Source organism: Ctenopharyngodon idella, chromosome 21 (assembly GCF_019924925.1).
Source record: "Ctenopharyngodon idella isolate HZGC_01 chromosome 21, HZGC01, whole genome shotgun sequence".
Classification (NCBI taxonomy): domain Eukaryota; kingdom Metazoa; phylum Chordata; class Actinopteri; order Cypriniformes; family Xenocyprididae; genus Ctenopharyngodon; species Ctenopharyngodon idella.
This window is the reverse complement of record NC_067240.1, coordinates 7118290-7143538: the sequence shown is the minus strand read 5'-3', so window position 1 is coordinate 7143538 and position 25249 is coordinate 7118290. Positions and strand designations below refer to the sequence as shown.

Below are 25249 nucleotides of genomic sequence, written 5' to 3'. Positions count from 1 at the left end.
TAAGTGCACTATATTTTGTTGAGTTGTTGGAGCATGACAGCACTTTATGTTTTGGAACAGAGCTACAGTTTCATTTGCTGACGCAACTATGGTTTATGCACAGCTGTGATCATTTATGTATCTATTTATATTGCATCATTAAGTATTTGTTTACTACGATACAAATACCATCAGCAGTTTGACCTGTAGCTTGACTGGTTGACTCATTTTCATGACCGTCAGACTCTATCCACCTGCATTGTCTGCTTGCAGCTGCAGTGTTTTCTGAGAACTGTGTAGCATTTTTAGCTTAACAGTTTATTAATAATTATTATTTTATATTGTTGCTGCTGCTGCTGTTGTTGTTATTGTCCATGCATAATGAAGCATGAATATTATTTTATTCATGATTCTTATTATAATCTCATATATCATTATTATAGTTTTATTTCTTAAATGAAATATAAATATTACTTAAAAAATTGTGATTCTTATATTACCATGCAGTATGTCATATTATTAAACTTTTATTAATGTGTATAATTTGCAAAACATTATTAGTCTTCAGTCAGGGTTATTTTCGTAAAATAAAACCATAAAAAGCATGTTCATTACTTAAAATAAAATAAACATTAACTGAAATAAAATATATACTTACATTTTTTTTAACGATAGTTTGTGTGTATTGTTGCTGTTTGAGCATAAACATCATCTGCAAAGTTACGACGCTCAAAGTTCAATTTAAAGGGAGATATTTTCTTTTACAGAAATCTCTTTTTAAGGACAATAAACATACAATAAACGGCTGGTAGGGACTACAGTGAGCTTCTTCTACAGTTGCGTTCTAAAAGTTTTAACTTCTTCCTGAGTCTCTCCATCAGTGTCCGACTCCGGTTTGAACAATGTAAGGCTGAACACTGTTACTGACAATTGTCATTTTGGCTGCGTGAGATTCTCCAGCTTTGTTGTTGTTGAGCAACCAAAGAACAAGCTGTTAAAGCTCCACCCTCTTTTGGAAAGGGGGCCGGGAGCAGCAACTCATTTACATTTAAAGGGACACGCACAAAAACGGCTTGTTTTTGCTCACACACAAAAATGGGTAAATTTGACAAGCTATAATAAATGATCTGTGGGGGTATTTTGAGCTGAAACTTCACAGACACATTCCGGAAACACCAGAGACTTTTACATTGTAGGGTCATTATAGGTCCCCTGTAGGTCCCCTTTAATAAAAACTATATAGACATTAAAAAAACTAATAAAAATGACAGAAATGCAACAAAACAACTAAAACTTTAAATAAAATTGAAATAAAAACTGCTGTAAAAATAAAATCTAATTCAAAATATTAAAAACTGTAATAGCATGTCAATAATCAGTCCTTAATACAAACAGCTAATTTATTATTGTTGTTATTATATTTATTATTTTTTCTATTATATTTAAGGGTTGCTGTTTTATCGATATGCATTTGCATATGCATTTATGTTTAAAATAGAGATCTGTTTTTTTTTAGTTTTTTTTTTATGTTTTTCATTTACCTGCGTTAAGATGTAAGAAAGGTATTTGGGAAACACAGACTTTCATAGACACACGCACACACACACACTCACACACACACACACACACACACAGGCTTGCTCACAATTGCACACTTCAGTGCCCCATACAGTATCTGGAGGGAGGCCCTGGGTGATGCATGCGTGATCCACTCAGAATCAGTGTGCCACCTGGTGTCTGGCAGAGGAACTGCAGCCTTTCTTCAGCGCCCTAATTTCCCCCAGCACAGACTTGCCTTTGTCCATTTCTGTGTCAGATGTATTGCATCCTCTAAGGAGGTTCTTTGTAATTAGACAGTTTTAAAATGAAAACAAATCGATTTTCTATTCCAGGCGTTACGTTTTTTTTTTGGGTTTTTTTTTCATGATTGTTTAAAATAGTACATGGTGATTTACAAAGTATGTCTTTATTAAATTTGCTAGAGGTTTTAAATGTCCACAGAGAAGACTAAAATTTTCACTGTGTGTAATTACTGCATAATCTCCCCATGGAGACGTGAAAAAAAAAACACAATCATTCCAGTATTACTTTCTTATTCTCTGAAGAACTGCATTTTGGCAGCAGAATGCAATTTGCTGTTAAATGAGGATAAAACCTTCTGGGGAAATCTGAGCATGTGTCAACCTCTCTCTCTTTTCTCTTTCTCTCTTTTCAGGAAGATCCACGCTTAAAGTATCCCGTTCACATGAGGACAAAAGCATCCCTAGACCCTGGCGACCTCGGCCCACTTCCTGTGAGTATAAAAAGAGTGGTGTTGAGCATTATTACCCACAATTCCAAGCTCTTTCAACAGCCTCGCCCGACGTGTGTCCTTGTTTGTAGCTCGGCAATGCACGATCATGAAAACAACAGCCATATCACACAAGAATCGCGAAACTAATTCAATCTGCAAAGCAAAAAATAGGATTAAGTCTGACAAAACAGCTGCAACGAATGACACAACAACAGGAATTTGGCTGTGGTGTTTCATGGATTTCTTTGTTGATAAACTACATTCTCAAGCCTAGTTATTTAACATTGACACACAGAACAATGCTACAAAAATCTGACAGTGGATTAGCTCATCTGAGTTAATTTCTTTTTTGTTTACCTATAATGCAACTTGTCCAAGAACAGCCCTAAAGTCTGGCCTCGACAGGCGCCAAAATTGCCTTTGGCAAGTCAATGCAATGCTCGTGAGTTGGCTGGTAACTTTATAAGGAACTGCAACATTACTCACAATAACAGTGATATGCAAGATTCAAATCAGACACAAAGCATTTACTAAAGAAAGCAGCTGTTGTGACTTGTGTAGCGAAGTTATGTTTTTTTTCTTCAGAACTCCGAGGCACTATACAGTGCACAGCATAAACGAGTACACCCCCTCTGAAAACTTCTGAAAGTCAGCAATTACTCAATTACTTAGAAGACATGTTAGGGTTCTTTAGAGATATAATGTTCCAGCAAGTCTGCTTCATCAATTACCAAAGAAGCATGTCAAAATTATTCAGGAAAATAAGATTTTCTTATCAAGGTGATAAAATGTTGTGTAGCAAAAATGAGTACACCCTCCTAAAAGTTACTAAATAAAACGAAATAAAAATTTTCTGGTGTAAGTTTAAGGCAATGTTTGATCAACAGGTAAGTATGTTGAACCAAAACATTTAAAGAGAAGTAATTTCTTGACAATTAAAAGTGTTATATAGCTCACTGAATCATTCTCAGACTTAATGCTGACAACAATGGAACCACTTGGGAGAGAACTGTCAGGAGACTTATTTCTTAGCACAAAAGAGGACAGTGATACAAGAGGATTACCAAATCATTGTTTTAAGTGTGAAAATATAGCAAAAGTAACACAGAAATTCAAAAACAATGGACTTGTGACAAGGCCCCTGAAATAATCAGGCCTTCATTTTAAACTTTCATTAAGTGATGAGGGATTTTTTTGCTAGACAAAGAGCAGGAGAAATACCAAGCGAGTGTCTCAGAGCCAGCAAAAGCTATGAAAAGAGTGACTGTTTATCTCACAGTGTAAGATGCCGCCTGCAGAAATGACATGCATGGTTGTTATTCTCACTGGAACTGCCTACTGTAGCCAAAGCACAATAAAGTCAGTTAGCCATTTCCAAAGCCCATATTTACAAAATATAGATTCTGGGAATCAATACTCTGGTCTCATGAGACCAAATCAATCATTTTGGATCTAACAGCATCCAAAATGTTATGGTGTTGCTAGAGGAGGAGTACAGTGAGAAGTGCCTGGTTCCCACAGTAAAGTTCAGTGGTAGTAAAGCTCTTATATAGGGATGTATTAGTGCTGAAGGTGTGAGGGAGTTGTCCTTTATCAATGCTGTCATGAATTTCCACACCACTGTGTAATTTAATACACAAACTTGAAACAGAAGATGTTACCCTTTCCTCATTCCCTGCATTGTTGGGCATTTTTTCAACATGATAATGAGGATATGCATTCTCCCAAGGTGAAAAACCTTCTGTGGACATGTATTGCACTCAGTCTTAACACTCTTGAGCGCCTGTGGAGGATTCTGTAGAGACGAGTTGAGCAACACTCCCCATTAAAGATCAGGGCATGTAAGGAGCTCATCATCTAGGAGGTAAACAGGACAGATGTGACAATTTGTCATGAACTTGTACACTCCGTGCCAAGAAGGGTCAGAGCAGTATATTCAAAATTATGGAGGGCATACTAAGTACTAGAATATTATACATTTGTTGAATTAAATCTAGGGTGTACTCATTTCTGCAATCCTTAATTTAAACAATTGGCTAATTTACTTATTTTATGGCTATTAATGACATATATTTCTCAGTTTTTATTATGTATATGTTTAATACATTTTAGTTTTGCCATCTTTCTATGAATTGTATTAGTGATCATAAAGAAAATACTTCTTTTGTATTTGTTCAGACGGGGTGTACTCATTTATGCTGTGCACTGTAGGTGAAATGTTCCCCACATTAAGCCAATAAAAATAGAAATATGAGAAGCAAAATTACGTTTCATGTCTGCACATTTTTACGACAAGTCTGATTTCACCTCAGAGCCTGGCTTATCATAAGAACCTTTTGCAAATATGCAAAAAATAAATAAATAAAACATTCAAAATAAACTCATAAATATTCTAAATAATAAATAATACTGTTGATGATGTAAAGCAAAAATATATATTTTTATTTAAAGTAATGTTTATATTTATAAATTAAAAAACATAGAAATGAATTTGAACTCTGGAAATAATGCATCCCTGGTGATTCTGTTGCACACAATTATCAACAATGAGCACTTTCATTTCACTTTTTTATGTATGTTTGAGAACGGTTAGTTTTTTGACGCATCTTTCATTAAGTAAGTGTTGATGCATCTTGCATAAGATTTTAAAGAAACCTTGGAAAGATTTTTTTTTTTTTTTTTTCTTCACCTTGGAAACTGACTTAGATGCTGGTGTTTGGTAATCGCACCTTCTCTTCTCAGGTTTTCAGTGGGAATATGTGCCAGGAACTAATGGGCTAGCAGGGACTTATCTAATAAATGTGTTTTCCTGCATGTTTTCATGTAATATTGAAATTTCCATACACATGCATATAAAGTAAAAGTACATTTAATATATGTAGAAACATGCATTTTTGTGGCTTAAAAACATTGATTTTTATTTTAAATATCATAGCAAATATCTAAGAATATACTTTTCCCTCTTCGTCCATCAGCTAATTATTTTAGTATTACAGTATTTATGTGCTATTTATTAATAATTTATATTGGCTTTTATTTTTATATTTTTAGTTTTCATTTTAAGTTTAGTTTGTTTTAGTAAATTTATGTACTTTTTTAATATATATTTTTTTTTTAATAAATGTATTTTTATTTGTTTTAGTAATTTTAGTTCTTCAATTATTTAACAATAAAAACAATGGTACATTAGCACATATTGTATATGATTTTTCTTTTTTAAACGCTATATAAATGATTCCTTCTGCATTTACTGTAGTGCTGCTGTCTCACAAGCTGGTGGTGTGTGTGTGTGTGTGTGTGTGTGTGTGATTTCTCTCTGGTCTTTCGGTGGCGTGGGGGAACGTGGTGCGCTCGATGCTGTTTGTGGCAGAATCTTCCAGAGGAGGTCGGTCCTCTCTCTGCCTGCGTGTTTACCTGCCTGCCCACCGCCCTCTGACCTCCGACCTCTCCACCCCTTCTTTTCATTGCTGGCATGGATGACTGTCTGTTTTTCCCTTCTGTTTTACTCCCTCTTTCACTCTTTCTGTCAGTCGTCTTTGTCAGTATTTGCTTTTCTTGTATTGATTTTTTTTGGTCTGTTTTTATCAGTCCTTACACTCTCTCTATAGAGCTCAATATTGACTTCCCACTTTTTAGTGGCCTTGGTTCCAGAAGTATTTTTTCCCATTCATTTTCATCATCAGGATCTCAGTAAATCCCATTAATTATTGTGAATAATGTAAGTAAGTAATCTAGGTTTTTGTGTACTTTTAATACATTTATTGTCATTGTCTGTTTTTGTCTAGTGCTACAACATCAGATATCTAATATTACCTAGATTCTGCTAGCCTGCCTGATTAACATTTCTTTGGTAACTTCTCTGATAGTGGATAGTGTTATACTTCACTGGGAATTTGCCAATTAAATATTATCTTTCAAATTTTTTTTATCAAATTAAAATATTTAAATCAATTTAGCACCTTTTTTAATTTAAGTGGTAAATGAATTTTCAACAAAATAAAGGTTCTTGGTTTGCAACCCACCAGATAAGAACCATTGCACTGATGGTATATGCTAATGTAAAAGCTACACTCACTTTACAATCCCAGAAATCTTAGTAGGTGTTTTGAAAGATGTTGTTACTAAACTTACTAACCCTAACCTTGAGATTTTCAATGGGATTTTTACTTCAAGAACCTTTCTATTAAGCTCTGTTTGTTCTTTTTCTGTCTCTCTTCATCTGTCTTTGTCATTCCTCCTGTGTACTGTTTGTCTCTATTTTTCTTTCTTTATATTTCTCTCTGCATGTATCTCTTTCTGGTTGTGTTGACCATCCATCCATCCATCCATTGTGTGCGTCCATCCGTCCATCCATCCATTGTGTGCATCCGTCCATCCATCCAACCATTGCATGCGTCCATCCCTCCATGGTGTGCATCCATCCAACCACCGTGTACATCCATCCATCTATCCATCCATCCATCCATCCATCGCGTTCATCCATCCATCCATCCCTCTATCATGTGCATCCATCCATCCATCCATCCATCGTGTGCATTCATCCATTGCATGCGTCCATCCATCCATCCAACCATCACGTGCATCCATCCAACCATTGCGTGCATCCATCGCATCCATCCATCCATCCATTTCATGCATTAATCCATCTATTCATCCATCCATCGCGTGCATGCTGTGCTTCATTCGATACCAGTTTTGGTTGATGCCCCTTCAGCACGAGAGCCATGGTGTTGCACCTGTCTTCAGTGCTGGCTCACAGTCTCTCAGTCGTGAACGAAGGTCTTGTCTCCTCTCCGGATCCCGTGTGTGGGTCGTTAAACAGCTTCCCTTGATGTTGTGGGTTATGAATTGTTGGATGTGTCTCCCTGGCTGTGATTTTTGTCAGGCCTGGCAGTTGCCCGTGATGTTGGTATCGGCGTTGGTTTGCAGGGGTCTCCGCTCTCAAAAGAGGGGCAGTATGTGAATGCGAGTGTGTGTGTTTGTCAGAGCGAGAGTGAATAAACAAGCTCTCTTCTGCATGCCAGTGGAACCCTGTCATGGAAGCTCTCCCACACTGAACAGAGGAATCTTCATATCTTTCTATTCCTTCCTCCCGTCACATTATCTGTTATAGTTGTTGTGTTGGTGTATGAGTGGTTTATTAGGACTGGTGGTCTCTCCTGGTTTTAACATTTAACATCTCAACTTTCTCTCTCTCTCTGAATCTCCACAGCCTGGGTGGGAGGAACGAGTGCACGCAGATGGAAGAACCTTTTACATTGACCACAGTAAGGACACTTATTTGTTGACAGAATAACTAGACACATTTGGAGTAGGGGATTATAAATTGCGGACCTGTGTGTGTGTGTGTGTGTGTATATATATATATATATATATTTTATATATATATATATATATATATATATATATATATATATGAGATAAAGATCTACACATCACTATATACTTTGAAGTGCAGCCTATTTGCTGTCTACTGTTGAGAATAATCCCACCTCACCTTCTGTTATGCACATACAGTAGCAGGTTCGAGTCACAGATATGCTCTCAAGTTTCTGTTTGTTATTTTGTTTCTTTATTCTGTGCTATGTGATCAATAACAATTTAGTTGTTTAAGGTAACACGAGTTGTGAGATCATTTTACGCATACATCATTAAACTCGGATATGCCTTCGGTGTCCGTCCCTGTCGCACTCCACAACACAGGTGTGTTCAACCCCTGCTGAATCTGCTGCTACGGTCGATACACACCTGTTCTGTTTGTCAGCTACACACATTCACAAACGACCTCTAGCCATGTCCAGTATTGGGTGCAGTGCCTTCTGTTGAACCACCTCGTTGAAAGTTTGTTCAATTAGAATTTGGCCTTAAATTAAGCATACTTTTTTCTGCAAATGTAATCTGTATCAAATAGCACTGAAAAAGATGAACAAAAAAAAGACAAATTATAAATGCTTAAAGGGTTAGTTCACCCAAAAATGAAAATTCTGTCATTAATTACTCACCCTCATGTCGTTCCACACCCGTAAGACCTTTGTTCATCTTCGGAACACAAATTAGGTATGTTTTGGTGAAATACAATGGCTCAGTGAGGCCTGCATTGACAGCAAGATAATTAACACTTTCAGATGCCCAGAAAGCTACTAAAGACATATTTAAAACAGTTCATGTGACTACAGTGGTTCAGCCTTAATGTTATGAAGCGACGAGAATACTTTTTTCTGTGCACCAAAAAAACTAAATAATGACTTTATTTATTATTTGGCAGTTTGATACACGCTCTGATCCACTGATTCGAAACAAAAGATTCGTAAAGCTTCGAAGCTTCATGAAGCAGTGTGCTGAAATCGCCCATCACTAGATGTTGTTGAATAAAGTCATTATTTAGTTTTTTTGGCGCATAAAAAGTATTCTCGTCGCTTCATAACATTAAGGTTGAACCACTGTAGTCACATGAACTGTTTTAAATATGTCTTTAGTAGCTTTCTGGGCATTGAAAGTGTTAATTATCTTGCTGGCAATGCAGGCCTCACTGAGCCATCGGATTTCATCAAAAATATCTTAATTTGTGTTCTGAAGATGAACGAAGGTCTTACGGGTGTGGAACGACATGAGGGTGAGTAATTAATGACAGAATTTTCATTTTTGGGTGAACTAACCCTTTAAAGAAACCGTTCGAAAAATAGCTATAAAAAAGATTTTTTAAATGTTTTTGAAAAGCTGCATTTATTTAATCAAAAATACAGTAGAAATAGTAACAAAGTGGGCTTATAAAATTTCTCTTCTCCCCCTCAGACACCAAAAAAACACAGTGGGAAGACCCTCGCCTCCAGAGTCCTGCCATAACTGGACCCGTGAGTGTGCTTTTATTCTCTGTCACAACCTTTCTCTTTATATATATACATATACATATGACCTCTCCAGATTCTGTTCTTGACAGATTTTGTGAGAATCATAAAAATATACTTATCAAACATTCTTTTGAAAGCATCATTTCTGATCTATCACAAACTCATGTTTGATTTCTTGCCCGTCCTGTGATATACGTTGTTACCCTGATGTTAAATGTATTTGTTTGTTTATTTGCTTGTCTTCTTTTAGGCGGTGCCGTATTCTAGAGAATTCAAGCAGAAGTATGACTACTTCAGAAAGAAGCTAAAGAAACCGGTAAGAAATGAAGCGTTTTCAGAGACACTGCTGTGAGCTCTGTCCTGTCACATACTGTATTCCTAGACACACTAATTTATTCTGTGTGAAATCCTTGTCGAGGAGTGAAGGTTTTTTTCTGTTGGGTGTTAAATTGTTCTTCGCACGACAGAAACACAGCCGTTTACAGTACTGTGATTGTTTCAGGCATTAATGTTAAGTTGAGATGTTAAAATGGCGTATTATTTTGTGGTTTTTAATCATCTAATAAATTCCAGGATGTAATTTTATGATATGTTCTGTCTTGTCTTGTTCTCTCCTGCAGGCAGATATTCCGAATCGCTTTGAGATGAAGCTGCACAGGAATAACATCTTCGAGGAGTCATACAGACGGATCATGTCCTTGAAGAGACCCGACAGCCTAAAGGCCCGTCTGTGGATTGAGTTTGAATCGGAGAAAGGCCTGGACTATGGGGGCGTGGCCAGAGAATGGTTCTTCCTGCTGTCCAAGGAGATGTTTAACCCTTATTATGGGCTGTTTGAGTACTCAGCCACGTAAGTGTTCTGTGTGTTTGTGCACTACAGTTTTGTGTTGTCAAATTGCGTAAATCCGAAACTCTCACCTCCACTTCTCACCTCGTATCCATATCCTGTTTTACTCTGTATCCCTGAGGCTTTATTCTAACTGTCTATCTGACTATCTATCTGTCCGCCTGTCTGTCTATCTATCCGTCTGCCTGTCTGTCTATCTATCTATCTATCTATCTATCTATCTATCTATCTATCTATCTATCTGTCTGTCTGTCTGTCTGTCTGTCTGTCTGTCTGACTATCTATCTATCTATTTATCTGTCTATCCGTCTATCTATCTATCTATCTATCTATCTATCTATCTATCTATCTATCTATCTGTCTATCTGTCTATCTGTCTATCTATCCGTCTGTCTGTCTGTCTATCTGACTGTCTGTCTGACTGTCTGACTATATATCTGTCTGTCTATCTATCTATCTATCTATCTATCTATCTATCCTTCTGTCTGACTGTCTCTGTCTGTCTGACTATCTGTCTGTCTGTCTCTGACTATCTATCTATCTATCCATCTGTCTATCTATCCATCTCTCTGTCTGTCTATCCGTCTGTCTGTCTGTCTATCTTTCTATCTATCCATCTGACTATCTATCTGTCTGTCTGTCTGACTGTCTATCTGTCCATCTGTCTATCCGTCCATCTGTCTGTCTGTCTGTCTGTCTGTCTATCTATCTATCTATCTATCTATCTATCTATCTATCTATCTGTCTGTCTGTCTGTCTGTCTGTCTGTCTGTCTGTCTATCTGTCTGTCTGACTATCTATATCTATCTGTCTGTCTTGTCTGTCTGTCTATCTATCTGTTAATCTGTTTGTCTGTACTGTACTGTTGTTCTGAAAGACATAAAGCAATTACTGTATTACAGAGCTGGTCTGTTATCTTGTTAGATCTCTCCCACTGACACTCATTAGAACACACAGCAGAGCTGGCATCATAATTCATTCATTTAAAATCTCCCATCTGTCTGTCTGCAGAGATAACTACACCCTTCAGATCAATCCAAACTCTGGCCTCTGTAATGAGGATCACCTCTCATACTTCAAGTTCATCGGTCGGGTGGCTGGCATGGCTGTGTATCACGGCAAGCTGTTGGATGGTACGTAAGTTGGGGACCTTCAAGAGCCAATGAGAAGCTTTTTCATGTGACATTTTCTTTCATTTTATTGTTCACTTTTGATAATTATCATGTAATTAGCTTTTGTTTTGGGGTTTGGTTTGATTTGATTTGTAGTTTCTTTCCCCTGTTAAAAACAGAAATGTGTTGTTCTTGTTTGTTTTTCAGGTTTCTTTATTCGACCGTTCTATAAAATGATGCTGGGCAAACAGATCACACTGAATGATATGGAGTCAGTGGTGCGTTAACACACACATAGACCATTTTTAAGGGATAACCCATAGCAGCACAATGCAAAAACTTCATAAAACTGATTTCTCATTGAAATGTTGGGATACACAAGGTGTCCTCGTAACAATGTAATTATGCATTTAAGTACTGAGTAATATTAATTGTCTGCATGTACTTACTATAGGGTTAGGATTAGATTAGGTTTGGTTTAGGGTTAGTTGCTTGTAATTATACATAATTTACTGTTATTACTATAGTAACTACATGTAACGTGTAACAAAGACACTAAAGTAAAAAAAGTGTGGAGTAATATTACATGTACTTACTATAAGATTAGGATTAGGGTTTGATTTAGGGTTAGTTGCATGTAATTATGCACAATAGTTATTACTGTGTTATCAAATGTTGTTTAGAGGCGTTGTTTACAATAAGTTAATAATGTATCTATATACTTATGTTTTATGTTCATGCACAACATGTAGGACAGTGAATACTACAACTCTCTAAAGTGGATTCTGGAAAACGACCCCACAGAACTGGATTTGCGGTTCTGCATTGATGAGGACAACTTTGGACAGGTAACACACCACAATGTTTCTAAATGTCTGTGTTTATTATAGATTTCATTTCATTTTAGTCATATATGTAATTGTAATATTTTTTTGTTCATGTTTTGTATATATATATATATATATATATATATATTTATAGACATATCAGGTGGATTTGAAGCCAAGCGGATCAGACATGGTTGTAACCAATGACAACAAAAAAGAATACATAGAGTGAGTTTCTGTTTTGCTATTTATGTAAAATCTTACATATGGCATCGTATACTAACAATGTCTTTTATTTTTTTTGGCTCTGCACAGCCTGGTGATTCAGTGGCGGTTTGTGAACAGGGTGCAGAAACAGATGAACGCCTTTTTGGAAGTACGTGATCAAATTCTTCACACGATCAAACGTTATCTGAAATTCTAACTAATGCCACTAGGTGGTAGCAGAAGTTAGATTATTCCTAATGCCAGCATGCTATAATGACATGCAATTTTTGATCATGTTTCACAGGGATTCACCGAGCTCATTCCAATCGACTTGATAAAGATTTTTGACGAAAATGAACTGGAGGTAACAACATCCCACATACCCGTTTCTCAGTGTCTTCCGTTGTCATGGAGACTGCATCCTCCATGTCGAAGACTTTCATAGAATTATACATGCACACCTCATAAAAGTGCCAAAAAATGCTTGTTTTGTTGAATGAATCGTCTCTTCTCACATGAGCACGGGATAATGCGTTCATGTCCAGACTGTTGTTTGCATAGTGGGGGAAAGCTACACTTACAGTATGCCCGTCATTGTGGCAAATAAGAATAAACTAATAAAGAGAGGCATTGCAGTATATACCATGGTATAAATGTGGCATCCATTAGAGGTTCTGCCACTTTATTACCGCAGCGTATCCTCTGCATGATTTTAAAGATGTTTTTGTACTAATGCCTGATTTATAATTTATGAATAATGTTATTTCTTATATGTATATATATACTACCATTCTTTTTTTTTTTTTTTGTTACACGTTACATTGTACTTACTCAAGTAAGTACTGAGTAATATTAATTAAATACATGTACTTACTTTAGCATTTAGGATTAGGGTTTGGTTTAGCGTTAATTACTTTAAATTATGCATAATTTACTGTTATTACTATTGAAAGTACATGTAGTACCGTGTAACTACTTCACCTTAAAATAAAGTGTTACCATTTTTTTTTTTTTATTAATACTTATATTCAGCAAGGACACATTACATCGATCAAGTCACAGTAAAAACATAAGGTTACAAATGATTTGTTTCAAATAAATACTGTTATGTTGTAAATACTTATTTTTATTTTTATACTGTTATACTTATTTTTGATCAAGTAAATACAGCCTTGGTGAGCGTAAGAGACTTCTTTCAAAAAAATTTGCAAATTTTGTTTATGTAAATTCATATATATGCTTTCTGAAGTTCAGTAGCTCTGATCAGGAGGATGATGAGTGTGAAGATGTTGGTTGCTGTGTGTTAGTTTGTTTATTGTGCTATATTCTCTGTCTCCAGCTGCTGATGTGTGGTCTGGGAGATGTGGATGTCAATGATTGGAGGCAGCACACCGTTTATAAGAATGGCTACTGTCCTAATCACCCTGTGATCCAGTGGTTCTGGAAGGTATGTAGAAGCACATAGTCTGTTTTGTGTGTGCATCATAAGTTTGGATGCACCTACTAATTCGTTATTATTACTATTCTCCACATTTATAACAATTGTAAAAGTCATCTGAACTATGAAAAAAGTCACTGAAAGTCACTGGAAAAATGGTTAACAAGTCAAAACAATCTTATATTTTATGTTAGAGATTCACAATATAACTTTTGGCCCTCTAGCGGTTGAAAGACAAAACTGCATGCATTTTGCGGAAGAACATTGTTTTGGTTGTGCTTCGGCTCTGTGGCTGTGCGGATGAATATGACCCTTCACAATAGATAATGATTTACAATGAACTGTGTTAGAGAGTTATATATGACAGTTTATCTTTTCAATAAAATATCTTACTCAGCTGTTGAGTAATAAAAACACCATCTCCGTGTTGCTTTTACAACATTTGAAATCCCTCAGTTTTCGCCGAAAAGCCAAGCTAATGTTGATTCTTGTTTTATTACGAGCTCTGTTACATTTATTCTCTTTTTACCAGAGACTCTTCTCTGTTAAGCGGTTTAAAATGAGGGATTCCCTGGAGGTTGGAGATTTAGTGTGCTCCATGTCAACCTTTCTCGTTCCTTGTGACAACTAACCTATTCCACTCTCACACCTTACACGCATTAAAGTAGAGCAACTTTTCTCTATTTACAGATTTGACGAGACACACGCGGGCCAGTGACGTATGTGCGCAATTTCTCGTGAAAACAATCCTAACAGGTCTAAAATTATATAAACACTTATAATAGGTTTACCATTGTGAATCAGGGTAAGACAAAAACATGCGTTGGAAGAAGGATTGATGATGTATTGACTAATTATGAACAAAAAAAGTGACATGGTTTACCTTTAATGTAATGAGGTACATCCTGGGTTGCTTTTTAATCAGTATTAAAGCACACTTGTTGGCTGCTCAAACTAATGCATAAAAATAAAATGTTACTTTTGTAAAGAAATTTGTATTTTGGCATGAATGCATATTTAAATATACATATTTGAATGCATTTAAACAGTCCTTTTGATCAAAAGGTTTCAAATATCACGAGAAACAAATTAAGTCAAGTGTCAACTTTTGTATGCACAAGAGTGTGTCTGACCCTATGCCAAGTACACTGGGGGCAGTTACCGATCAAAGTCTGTTTGATGTGAGGCTCATCGAGTGTTTACTCTGATGAAAGAGTCACGGAGCGCATTAGGAACTTCTTATCAGCAGTCTGGAGCCAGACTTTCTACATACTTTCTAAATATCTGTTATTTCAGTTTATTTCAGTTGCAGTTGCTCAGCTGGCAAACAAATTTTTGAATGACAGTTGATGGAGAAAGATGCTTTTATGCCACAGAATGGTGTAGTTATGGCATCTATCAGCAGGGGCTTACTGTACTGACCAAACTTTGACCCCTGGCTCCGACATGTTGAGCCACAGTGCAGGTTCGAGTCTAGTTTGTAGCATTTTTCGATCCTTATCCCTGCTTTTCTTCCCGTAAATTCATATCTCCTCACAACTGTTGCTATAAAAAAAATATGGCAAAAAGGCAAAACATAAATAAAAAAATAAAAATTTACAGATTTTTTTTTTTTTTTGATACATTTAGATATAAAACATTTTGGGGTGATATTAATTTTTATTTTTTTTTTTTTACATATTCTAATGCATTGGGTCAGTTTTTATGCACAATGCAATGATGCTTATTTGAAATGGAATAATGAGGAGACTTATTTTGAGAAAATGACCTTGAAAATTCAACACTGGTTACTGGTTCCCCTACGCGGTTGTTTCAAGAACACATTCCCTGGAAAAAGTTTTCATTGCCTTTAGCATAAACACATAAATGTTATTGGTATTAACTGTGTCTCTCTTTATCTCTTCTCAGGCTGTGTTGTTAATGGATGCCGAAAAGCGGATCAGACTTTTGCAGTTTGTCACTGGAACATCCAGAGTGCCAATGAACGGCTTTGCTGAACTCTACGGTAAATGAAGCTCTACAGTGCCATATAATATAATATAATATAATATAATATTATATAAAGTTAAAAATTTAACTAATAAATTATATAATATTAATACAACATAATGCAATATAGCTAGATCAGCATTCAGAGGATAATTTATACCATTTTTATATATCGTTATATCACCCGGCTATAAAACGACTCTGTTAATTTTTAAGACATTACAGACATAACTGTATGACTTTCTTTCAGCAGCTTTTAAATGTGTATTATGAAAAGTGCTATAAAAATAAGTTTGAATTGACTTATATAATATTACCAGTATATTATGGTAAATTGGGATTAAACTATATATGTACTGCTTTGTAAATGCATGTATGTTTCAGCTTTGAAATGTGTATTATAAGTGCTATAAAATTGACTTGATATGTAATGTAATATAATATTTCCAATGTATTATGGGGAATTGGGATTAACATACATATATGTACTATTTTGTACAGGTATGAATGTTTAATTTTTCAGAAAATGTCACTGGTGTTGCAGTAGTATTGTATCATTTCTCTTGATGATTTAAGATGTTAAACATATATATATATATATATATATATATATATGTATATGTAAGAAGATGTTTGTAGCAGCTTCATCTGTTTTTTTTTTAGATCTTAGCATTCCCCTTTGAGACCTATAGAATGGCTCCTTTCCTGATTGGTCCTTGACAAGTCATGTGATCTTTCACAGGTTCCAATGGGCCGCAGTTGTTTACTATCGAGCAGTGGGGGACGCCTGACAAGCTCCCTCGTGCTCACACCTGGTAAGACCTAGAGGGATTTGAGCACTTTATTAACTCAAACACATCAATATATGAAGAGTTCAGATGCAAAAACCTCTAAACCCGTCTGACATGTTTTCTTTTAAATGATTTTAAAAAATTATTTTTTTTTTTTTACCAGGCTTCTATGTTTAGGTTCAGTAATTTCACTTTAATGTCAATGAAAAGGTTATTAGTCAGTTACTGAAATGCCTTATTTTCAAAAATGTCACTTTAGTCAGTTCATTGGGTATTTTACAAATGTGACACTTTTTTGCTGTAAAACCAGCTAAGTCCAACTCTGTGGACAACAAGACATAGTAAAATGTCAGTTTCTGTTAGTTTTACAGCAGCAAAAGGAACACTGTTGTTTACTTGCGAAATCCTGTCATTGCCACTATAACGATGGACAAAACATGATGATAACTCGCCGATTGAAAGCCGGCTCATACGCACACCGCCATTCATCTTGAAATCATATGATTCGATTCATGTCTTCCAATTGGTTCTTCTGTGGACTTAGAGGCTATTGCTGACAAAGGGAAGCGGCGTTTAGTGGTTTCTGCCAACGAACTGGTATTTCTGAACGACACTGGGATTTAGTAGATTTAAAGTGAAAGTATTTGATGAACATATACTATGTGCAGATCAAGTAAAATGTTTGCATTCCAATAATTTCTTTGACTGTTACATTTTCTTCCCACTCAGCTTTAATCGTCTGGACCTCCCGACATACGAGTCGTTTGAAGACCTGCGAGAGAAGCTTCTGATGGCGGTGGAGAACGCCCAAGGCTTCGAAGGCGTTGACTAAAGAAATCCCTTTATATACACACGGTCTCCTAATGCAACCGACGAGCAAAGACATGTACAACACGCACACATCTATACTCACATATACACACTCTCGAGTTGCCATTGTACAGCCAGAACCCAGCGGTCGCAGGTGTGTGATGTCAACACAGTATATGCATGTATCTGTCTAGCTGGAATGACATTGGCTGTGAATGCGTTTTGATGCCAAACAGCCCTGCAGTATCCCACAAATCATGTTCTCTCCCAACACTTTTTATTTTTAAATCCAGCTCTGAGGCCATGGCAACTTTTATATTGACAGTAATCAAAACTTCAGTATTTGAAGGCCTCAGTGGGTGTGGCCTCAGAGTGGGCGTGGCCTTGATACAGCATAAAAACACAACCAATCCCATTTTCACATTAACATAATATAAGTTCCGCGAAGAGGCAACAATGAACTCTCTTATCAGGTCTTACTAACACCAGATTACCTTAGGAATCACAGCCAGGATGAAGGGCGCATCCTCATCCTCCCTTATCCCGCAAAGTACGCCAAGTTTCCCCTTCCTTCGTCGAGGATTATTTTTTTATCTTCTTTTGCAATGCCAAGAAGCAACGGGATGTTGATAATTGTTTTTAATAGTTAATTATTATCGCTGTTATTATGATACTGTTGTCATTCTTACTGAGTAAACAGATATTTGTACCAACAATGTGGTTTACTATTTTAAACAATGTTATTGAAAATGCATCAATGGCCTGGCTATATTCAATTCAATATCCATATCATCATGGGTAAAAAAAAAAAATAATAAAAAAAAAAAGGGAAAAAAACAAACAAACATGATCAACATGATTATTGTATTGCTATGAAAACTGGCATGAACATGTATCTTGTGTTTCAATATGATTACGTAGTAATTATAAAGCTATTCTCCTTCTTGGTTGAGAGCAAAGATCGAAAAAGTCATGCATTGGACATGTAAATGAGTTTGTCGGAGAGGGTTTTCTTCAATTGTAATAAGTATTGTTCTTATCTTAATTATGATTATACCTGTTCATAATGCTGTAAATGAGTTTTTTTGAAAGATGCGGTTGGACTCTTTTACTGTATGTGTTAAATCTGTTGGAAGTATTAAAGAGCGACACAGAGTGTAGCTATCTTAAAAGCGCTGTGATTCAACACTGCAAGTCTCGTAGACTTTCAGGACGTAAACTTTCTTTCTGTCTTTATTTCTTTCTATCTTGTTCCTTCTAACACCACTGTACCTATAAGGGCACTTTATTGATCACACACTAGGGTCATGTCACCTGTTTTTTTTGTGAACTTGAATGTGATTATCTATTATTTTCTTTTAAAAGCACTCAGTTACTTGGTGCAATATCTATTGTTTATAATCGGCCTGCTGCTAACATATCAGATCACAGCTCCTCCCTACAGCTGATCTGGAGTCAGACTGACTCTTCAGTGTGAAACTGGAAGAGTCGACGTCTGGATCAGCTCTGTAGGAGCAAGCTCCACCTGGAGTAAGACTTCAGAATTTTTCTATTTTCTTTTCCAGTCTTTTTTTCTGTACGCCTCCCCACTCACACTTTTCGGGCCGCTGTGGCTCTGTAGGTTTGTGATAACATTATGATTATTGTTGTTGTTATAAATTACCCTTCCTCTTTTATAGGGGCAGTTCTTTTTTTTATTGAGGAGGAACATTTACTGTCTGGTTCCTGCTCACCATGAGACCTTGCGATTCGTATAACTTCGTTCAAAATAAACTGATAAATGGAATTTAGATGTGTTGTCGTATTACTGTTTTATCCAAAAAGTCTCAAAACAGACATATTTTAAGATATGTTAGTACAAGCTGCTTTCAGTTAAACCAGCTCAAACATGCATTTTAGTCTGGGACTAGGCTTAAGGGGGGGAGATGCCATAAACACTTAAATGATAGGAAATATGGCTAAAATAAGAATTAATTTTTTGTGTGTGTGTCAAATATGTTTGGATTCTATGGGGCCCCTAAAGGGACATGGTGATGGGAAAAAAAAAATAGATGGGAAGAAAAATTATGTCAATGGTTTTGCGTCCACGATCAACATGATCATTGTATTACTATGAAGTTTACGCCCTTGCGTTCCCCCGAGAATCATTGCTTTCCCTTCCAAAACTTTTGCATTCCCCCGAGAAACTCTGCTTTCTGCGGAAAAACTTTTGCGTTCCCCCAAGAAACTCCTGCTTTCTGCCGAGAAATTTTGCATTCCCTGAGAAACTTTGGGTTCTGCCGAGAAACTTTGTGTTCCCCCGAGAAACTTTGGGTTCCCCTGAGAAACTTTGGGTTCCCCCGAGAAACTTTGCTTTCTGCCAAGAAACTTTTGCGTTCCCCCGAGAAACTTTGGGTTCTGCCGAGAAACTTTTGCGTTCCCCCGAGAAACTTTGTTTTCCGCTGAGAAACTTTTGCGTTCCCCAAGAAACTTTGCATTCCCCCGAGAAACTTTGCTTTCTGCCGAAAAACTTTTGCGTTCCCCGAGAAACTTTGCTTTCTGCCAAGAAACTTTGCTTTCTGCCGAGAAACTTTTGCATTCCCTCGAGAAACTCAGGTTTCTGCCGAGAAACTTTTGCGTTCCCCCGAGAAACTTTGCTTTCCGCCGAGAAACTTTTGCGTTCCCCCAAGAAACGTTACTTTCTGCAGAGAAACTTTTGCGTTCCCTGAGAAACTTTGGGTTCTGTCGAGAAACTTTTGCGTTCCCTGAGAAACTTTGTGTTCCCCCGAGAAACTTTGCTTTCTGCCAAGAAACTTTGCTTTCTGCCGAGAAACTTTTGCGTTCCCCCGAGAAACTTTGCTTTCCGCCGAGAAACTTTTGCATTCCCCCGAGAAACGTTACTTTCTGCAGAGAAACTTTTTCGTTCCCTGAGAAACTTTGGGTTCCGTCGAGAAACTTTTGCGTTCTCCCCCGGGAAACTTTGGTTTCCGTCGAGAAACTTTGGTTTCCGTCGAGAAACGTTTGCGTTCCCCCAAGAAACTTACGTTCCCGCGCAAAACTTTTGTGTTCCCCTGAGAAACATTGTGTTCTCTCGTAAAACATTTGCGTTCCGTCACAATAAGTTTTTGTTCCCTCGAGAAACATTGCATTTGCTTGCAGAACTTTTGCATTCCCCTGAGAAGCTTTGCGTTCCGTGGAGAGACTTTTGCGTTCTCGTGAAAAACGTTGCGTTTGCTCTCAAAACATTTGCATTCCCTCGCAAAACTTTTGCATTCCCCTGAGAAACTTTTGCATTTCTCCGAGAAACTTTGGATTCGCTCGCAAAACACTGGCATTCCCTCACAAAACTTTTGCATTCCCCCGAGAAATTTGTGAGCAAATGCAAAGTTTCTCGGGGAACCCAGATGTTTTGCGAGTGAACACAAACGCATTGAGATCTTCGCATCTCATATTTTTTCCATCACCATGTCCCTTTAGGGGCTCTGTAGTATTTCTTCCTATTGATTTCAAGGTAAATGTTGAAAACTTACTCATGATATTTCTACTTCTGTAGCTGCAATGTGGCTTGTAAATTCCCTTCATGTCTATTCTAGATTTCATTTTAAGATGAAGGTTGAGCGGTTGAGAGAAACTGAGCTTTGTCATTTACTGGATTGTCTGAAGTCGAAGAGAAAGCTTGATTGTGGGTTTTTTTTTGTTTTTTTTTTTTTTTTTACAGATATGCAATGTTACATGTTCTGTTGATTTGACCTGTTTCAAACCTGCAGGCACAGCTAACCGGGTAAAATCTGGCAGCCATTCAGTCTTTTTAATCTAGTTCAAGGCTGTTTTGACTTCTCCGATTTTCTACTTCTGTGCTTAAACATTACAAGCTTACATAATTTATGAAATACATACATACTTACATTAGTAATTTACACACACTACTGTTCAAAAGTTTGGGGTTGGTAAGATTTTTTGTGTCATGTTTTCCAAGGCTGCATTTTGTCAAAAATTATTAGAATTTAAAAGAACTGTTCTTCATATAAATGTTTTAAAATTACATTTATTTCTGCGATGACAAAGCTTAATTTAGTCTTCAGTGTCACATGATCCTTCAGAAATCATTCTGATATACTGATTTGGTGTTGATTTGGAACATTTCTTATCAATGTTGATAATTGTGCTGCTTAATTTTTGTGGACATTTTGACATTCTTGGGGAGTTTTTGATGACAAAAAAAAAAAGAAAAAGAAATTCTTTGAAAAACATTATAAATTTCTTTTTTAATCATATTAATGCATCCTTACTGAATAAAAGTGTTAATTTTACTCAGTAATTTTTTTTTTTTTTTGGACCTGACAACATAATTATGAAAACTTTGAAAATAATTCTGTAAAATATTTAATATAAATTTGTTATATTAGTAATTGCATATTATTTAACATGTTAATCATGCTTATATTATTCACAATACAAAATGATCATTAAGCATTATATTTTTATATGCTGGCATTTCAAAAACTTGCACATTTGTTTTTCCAGACAGTTGATTTACTTAGTGTCAACTCATTTATGGTCATTTCTCCATTAATGTTGCTCAGCATCACGGCTGTACACATGGCATGAGGCTCTAAGCGGTGAAGGAAACTCAGTTCATTCACACATGCAATCAGGCAGCTATCAGATCCAAGGACAAGCAAATAAAAGCGGCTTGCTGTCCTGTACACTTTATCAAGTGCTCTCTTTCAGCAATCACAAACAAGTCCAACTCCAAACTCACCTACACCTACCTATTCAGAGAATGAGCTTCAGTTATTGAAACACTGCGGCAGGCCTGACTGCTTCACTATGTTTGTCAACACTTCTTGGAAATTAGGTAAGACGCTTATGTTTTGTGGATTTGAATGAAATAAATACTGTCCTGTAGTGTCAGTATGATCTTTCTTTTGCACCTGCTGAAACATTTGGGCTTTGACAAAATCAAGAACAGGCATATTATCATATTTTTTAATCAGTGATTCAAAGAGCCTATCAAAACATTTCAGGTTGTCTCACCACTTTATATCGCATGATTGTTCTCATGGTTACAGATGTCTGAAATTTTGCCGGTGCATTTTATTGAGAACGCTTACTAGAAACATGTTTTTTTTTTCATAATCACTTGCAGGTTTTGGGTTAGTGACCTCGTCCCCACGTCACTGCGGATCAATACTTCTCTAAGCTTATCACAAAACTGTTTGACTAAACCCCCTCTAGGTACATATATGGAGGTTAAAGGAGAGCAGAATGACCAGTCATGGCAAACTTTGTTCAGAGACTGGACTTGTTTCTCGTTTTCTTGCCGACAGCGGGACCCTGGAAGAGACTATGTGAGGATATGACAGTGTGTGAATGTATTATACATAGTGACATAGTGTTTGTGTTTTCTGAAGAGTTTCTTTTTCAGTGTTCTTACTATTCCAACAGCATGGAGGAACATGTGGATCAGCCATCTTTACAAAACAGGGTCTGTGGTAAGTCAACTTGTCCACAGAAACTCTGAGAATGGATTTATCCAAGAAAAAAAAAAAAAAATCATAATTTGAGCTTATGTATAGTAATATTTAAGGCTGCATCATTTTTTCAGTAGGAAATTTATGAACAAAATGGTTGCTTTTTACAATTTACAGAAGAATGTTTTGTGAAATGCAAACTAAAGGCCCAACGAGTATTCACACACCAGAAGTGACTAAACTTAATGTTTTGACTAAGATTTACATAAAACTAAATCTTTGTAAAAGAACGATGGAGATCCAGCATAATTATCAAGTGTCGGTCAGTAGTTTTAAACAAATAACAGAGTTCAAGAAGAGACATTTCCAACCATTTTCAATCCACTGACCTCTTAATGGATTAAAACATTTTTTTTTAAAGAAATTAATACTTTTGCTCAGCAAGGTGGCATGAAACTGATGCGACACTAAAATAACAACCTTTACTATCACTGAGATACAATTATACTTTTATGACTTTTTCATTTCAATTTTAGTTAGAATTTTACTCATTTTGTTGTATTTGTTTTTATGTTTGTTTTTTTAATATCTACATAGTTTTTATGAATTTTTATTTCAGTTTTAGTTAATTTAGTACACCAAGATAGGCTTGTCATCTAGCAGAAATAAAATATTCAGATTATGATTTTTTTTTTTTAATGTTTGAAAATTATATATTTAAAATATTAAAGTTGTTTTTTTTTTTCAAGTTAAAGTTTATTTTATTTCAAGAAATATTTTTTTCATATATATGGGTTTAGTTTTAATTAGAATAACCCCAAAAAAATGTTATAAGTGCTGTTCTTCCGAACTTTCTATTCATCAAATAATCCTAAAAAAAAAAATGCATCAGGGTTTCCACTAAAATATTAAGCAGCACAATGGTTTTCAACCAGTTTTCTTGAGCAGCAAATCAGCATATTAGAATGATTTCTGAAGGATCATGTGACACTGAAGACTGGAGTAATGATGCTGAAAATTCAGCTTTGCTTCACAGGAATACATTTCATTTTAAATATATAGACAACAGTTATTCAAAATTTTATTACAGTTTTATTGTATTTTGATCATGTAAATGCAGCCTTTATGAGCATAATACACTTTCAAAACATCTTCCTGGCCTCAAGCATTTGAACGTAAGTGTAGCCTACTTTTTGTGCTGCAAATTATTTACAGACTTCATGATGCATTATTGCACATGACATTTTAATATCCCATATTAAAATATGGGAATGGCAATGGAACCGTTAGCAGAACTTTAAATTCTGAAGGTGTGGTTTAGATTAGGCTACTTTTTGTTACAACATAAATTTTTTAAGAAAATTCACAAAAAAAAAATGAGGAATCTAGGGCACAAACGATAGCTTAAAAGAGACCATCTGCACTGTTCCCATCACCGTCCGCTCCACTGACCGACATGTAAACAGAAGACGATAATCGATAACATTTGCACATGATCAGACTGTGAACCGGCAGCTGACTGAAAGAGAAGAGGGAAAAGGGGCTGACCTACCCTGGCCTTGTTCATTTAAGTGCAAGTAACTGTTCAGAGGTTTTTTGAGGGTTCAGATGAGATTACAACTCTCTGAAACTAGAAACGTAAGAAGACGAACTCAATATTATGAGCGTTTACAAAAAAAATACTGCATCAGCGGTCTTTTTTTTTTTTTTTTTTTTAACCATAGTATATAGTGTTTACCTGTCACAGGTAACAAAACAACTTCTGGAATTCGCAAACACAAGGCTATAAACCTACGATGTTCATAATAAATGTTTTAAGACTAAACTAGTGATTGAATCACCATTCATTTTCTCTCCCGTTTGTTGTCCTCCTGAGCTGTGGAGTGTGACAATGGTGTTTGTATCCTGTGTTGTCAAACGCCATTATCACACTAAATAGCCACGGTGAGACCTCACGACCTCCTCAGCCAATCAGCAAGCAGAGAAACAGATGATGTCACAGGCTGTGGGATTCTATTGTGGGAATATGAAACACCTTTGTGTCGTTAAATGAATACGTATGAGTTTGGGTAAGGTTGATAAATTGGCATCTGCCGAAAATAGATGTAATAGATCATGTCTGCCATATGTTCCTACTGACCCAGTTGCTGTTATTAGATATGTTAATAAGTTCAGTATGCATGTCATGTGACGCTTCCTTCGTATTGTATTTGGTATTAGCGTGGTATCTTCATGACAATAAAATCTACAAAGATTTGAAGTGTTTTAATGGGTCAAGTGTTATTTGTAACTCATGATATGATTAAAATCAAGCACGTACTCAAAAAAGAAAAATTATATTTATTATTTTACAATATATCATTCAGAAAAGCCCATTTAAAGCTAATACAACAAGACTGTGGTTCAGTCAAACCAAGAATCTTATAACCTATGGACCTTCAATTCACATTCACTAAGACCACTAATACTTAAATATAAGACTATCTAGATTTGCATAGAGTAGCTAGCATCACAGTTTTTAATTTCAGGTGATTCATTTGTGCGGTTCATTAACATTAACAGGACAAATATGTTGCTTCAAACGTGGGTGTTTATATATAGTAATGAGGCAACAAGTCATTTGACTTTCAAAGGATGATGGAAACGTGAAGGTGG

General features: G+C 36.1%; 1 protein-coding gene across 18 annotated transcripts in view; it reads left to right on the top strand.

Annotated features, from left to right (window-relative positions):
* The window catches only part of LOC127503397 (E3 ubiquitin-protein ligase NEDD4-like), an 88953-nt gene extending 64094 nt beyond the window's left edge, over positions 1-24859 (top strand). For 14 of the 18 annotated variants that reach the window (XM_051877109.1, XM_051877108.1, XM_051877107.1 and 11 more), the window contains 16 exons: positions 2195-2272; positions 5643-5657; positions 7485-7539; positions 9065-9123; positions 9371-9436; positions 9741-9970; positions 10979-11100; positions 11287-11357; positions 11832-11927; positions 12061-12134; positions 12222-12282; positions 12418-12477; positions 13453-13560; positions 15460-15556; positions 16283-16355; positions 17061-24859. In XM_051877109.1, the coding sequence (XP_051733069.1) occupies positions 2195-2272; positions 5643-5657; positions 7485-7539; positions 9065-9123; positions 9371-9436; positions 9741-9970; positions 10979-11100; positions 11287-11357; positions 11832-11927; positions 12061-12134; positions 12222-12282; positions 12418-12477; positions 13453-13560; positions 15460-15556; positions 16283-16355; positions 17061-17163 (1368 nt within the window). In that variant the 3' untranslated portion in view covers positions 17164-24859. The remainder of the gene's footprint in view (positions 1-2194; positions 2273-5642; positions 5658-7484; positions 7540-9064; positions 9124-9370; positions 9437-9740; positions 9971-10978; positions 11101-11286; positions 11358-11831; positions 11928-12060; positions 12135-12221; positions 12283-12417; positions 12478-13452; positions 13561-15459; positions 15557-16282; positions 16356-17060) is intronic. The other 4 variants (XM_051877111.1, XM_051877110.1, XM_051877098.1 and 1 more) reach the window with 1 other exon arrangement.
* Positions 24860-25249: the final 390 nt, after the last annotated feature.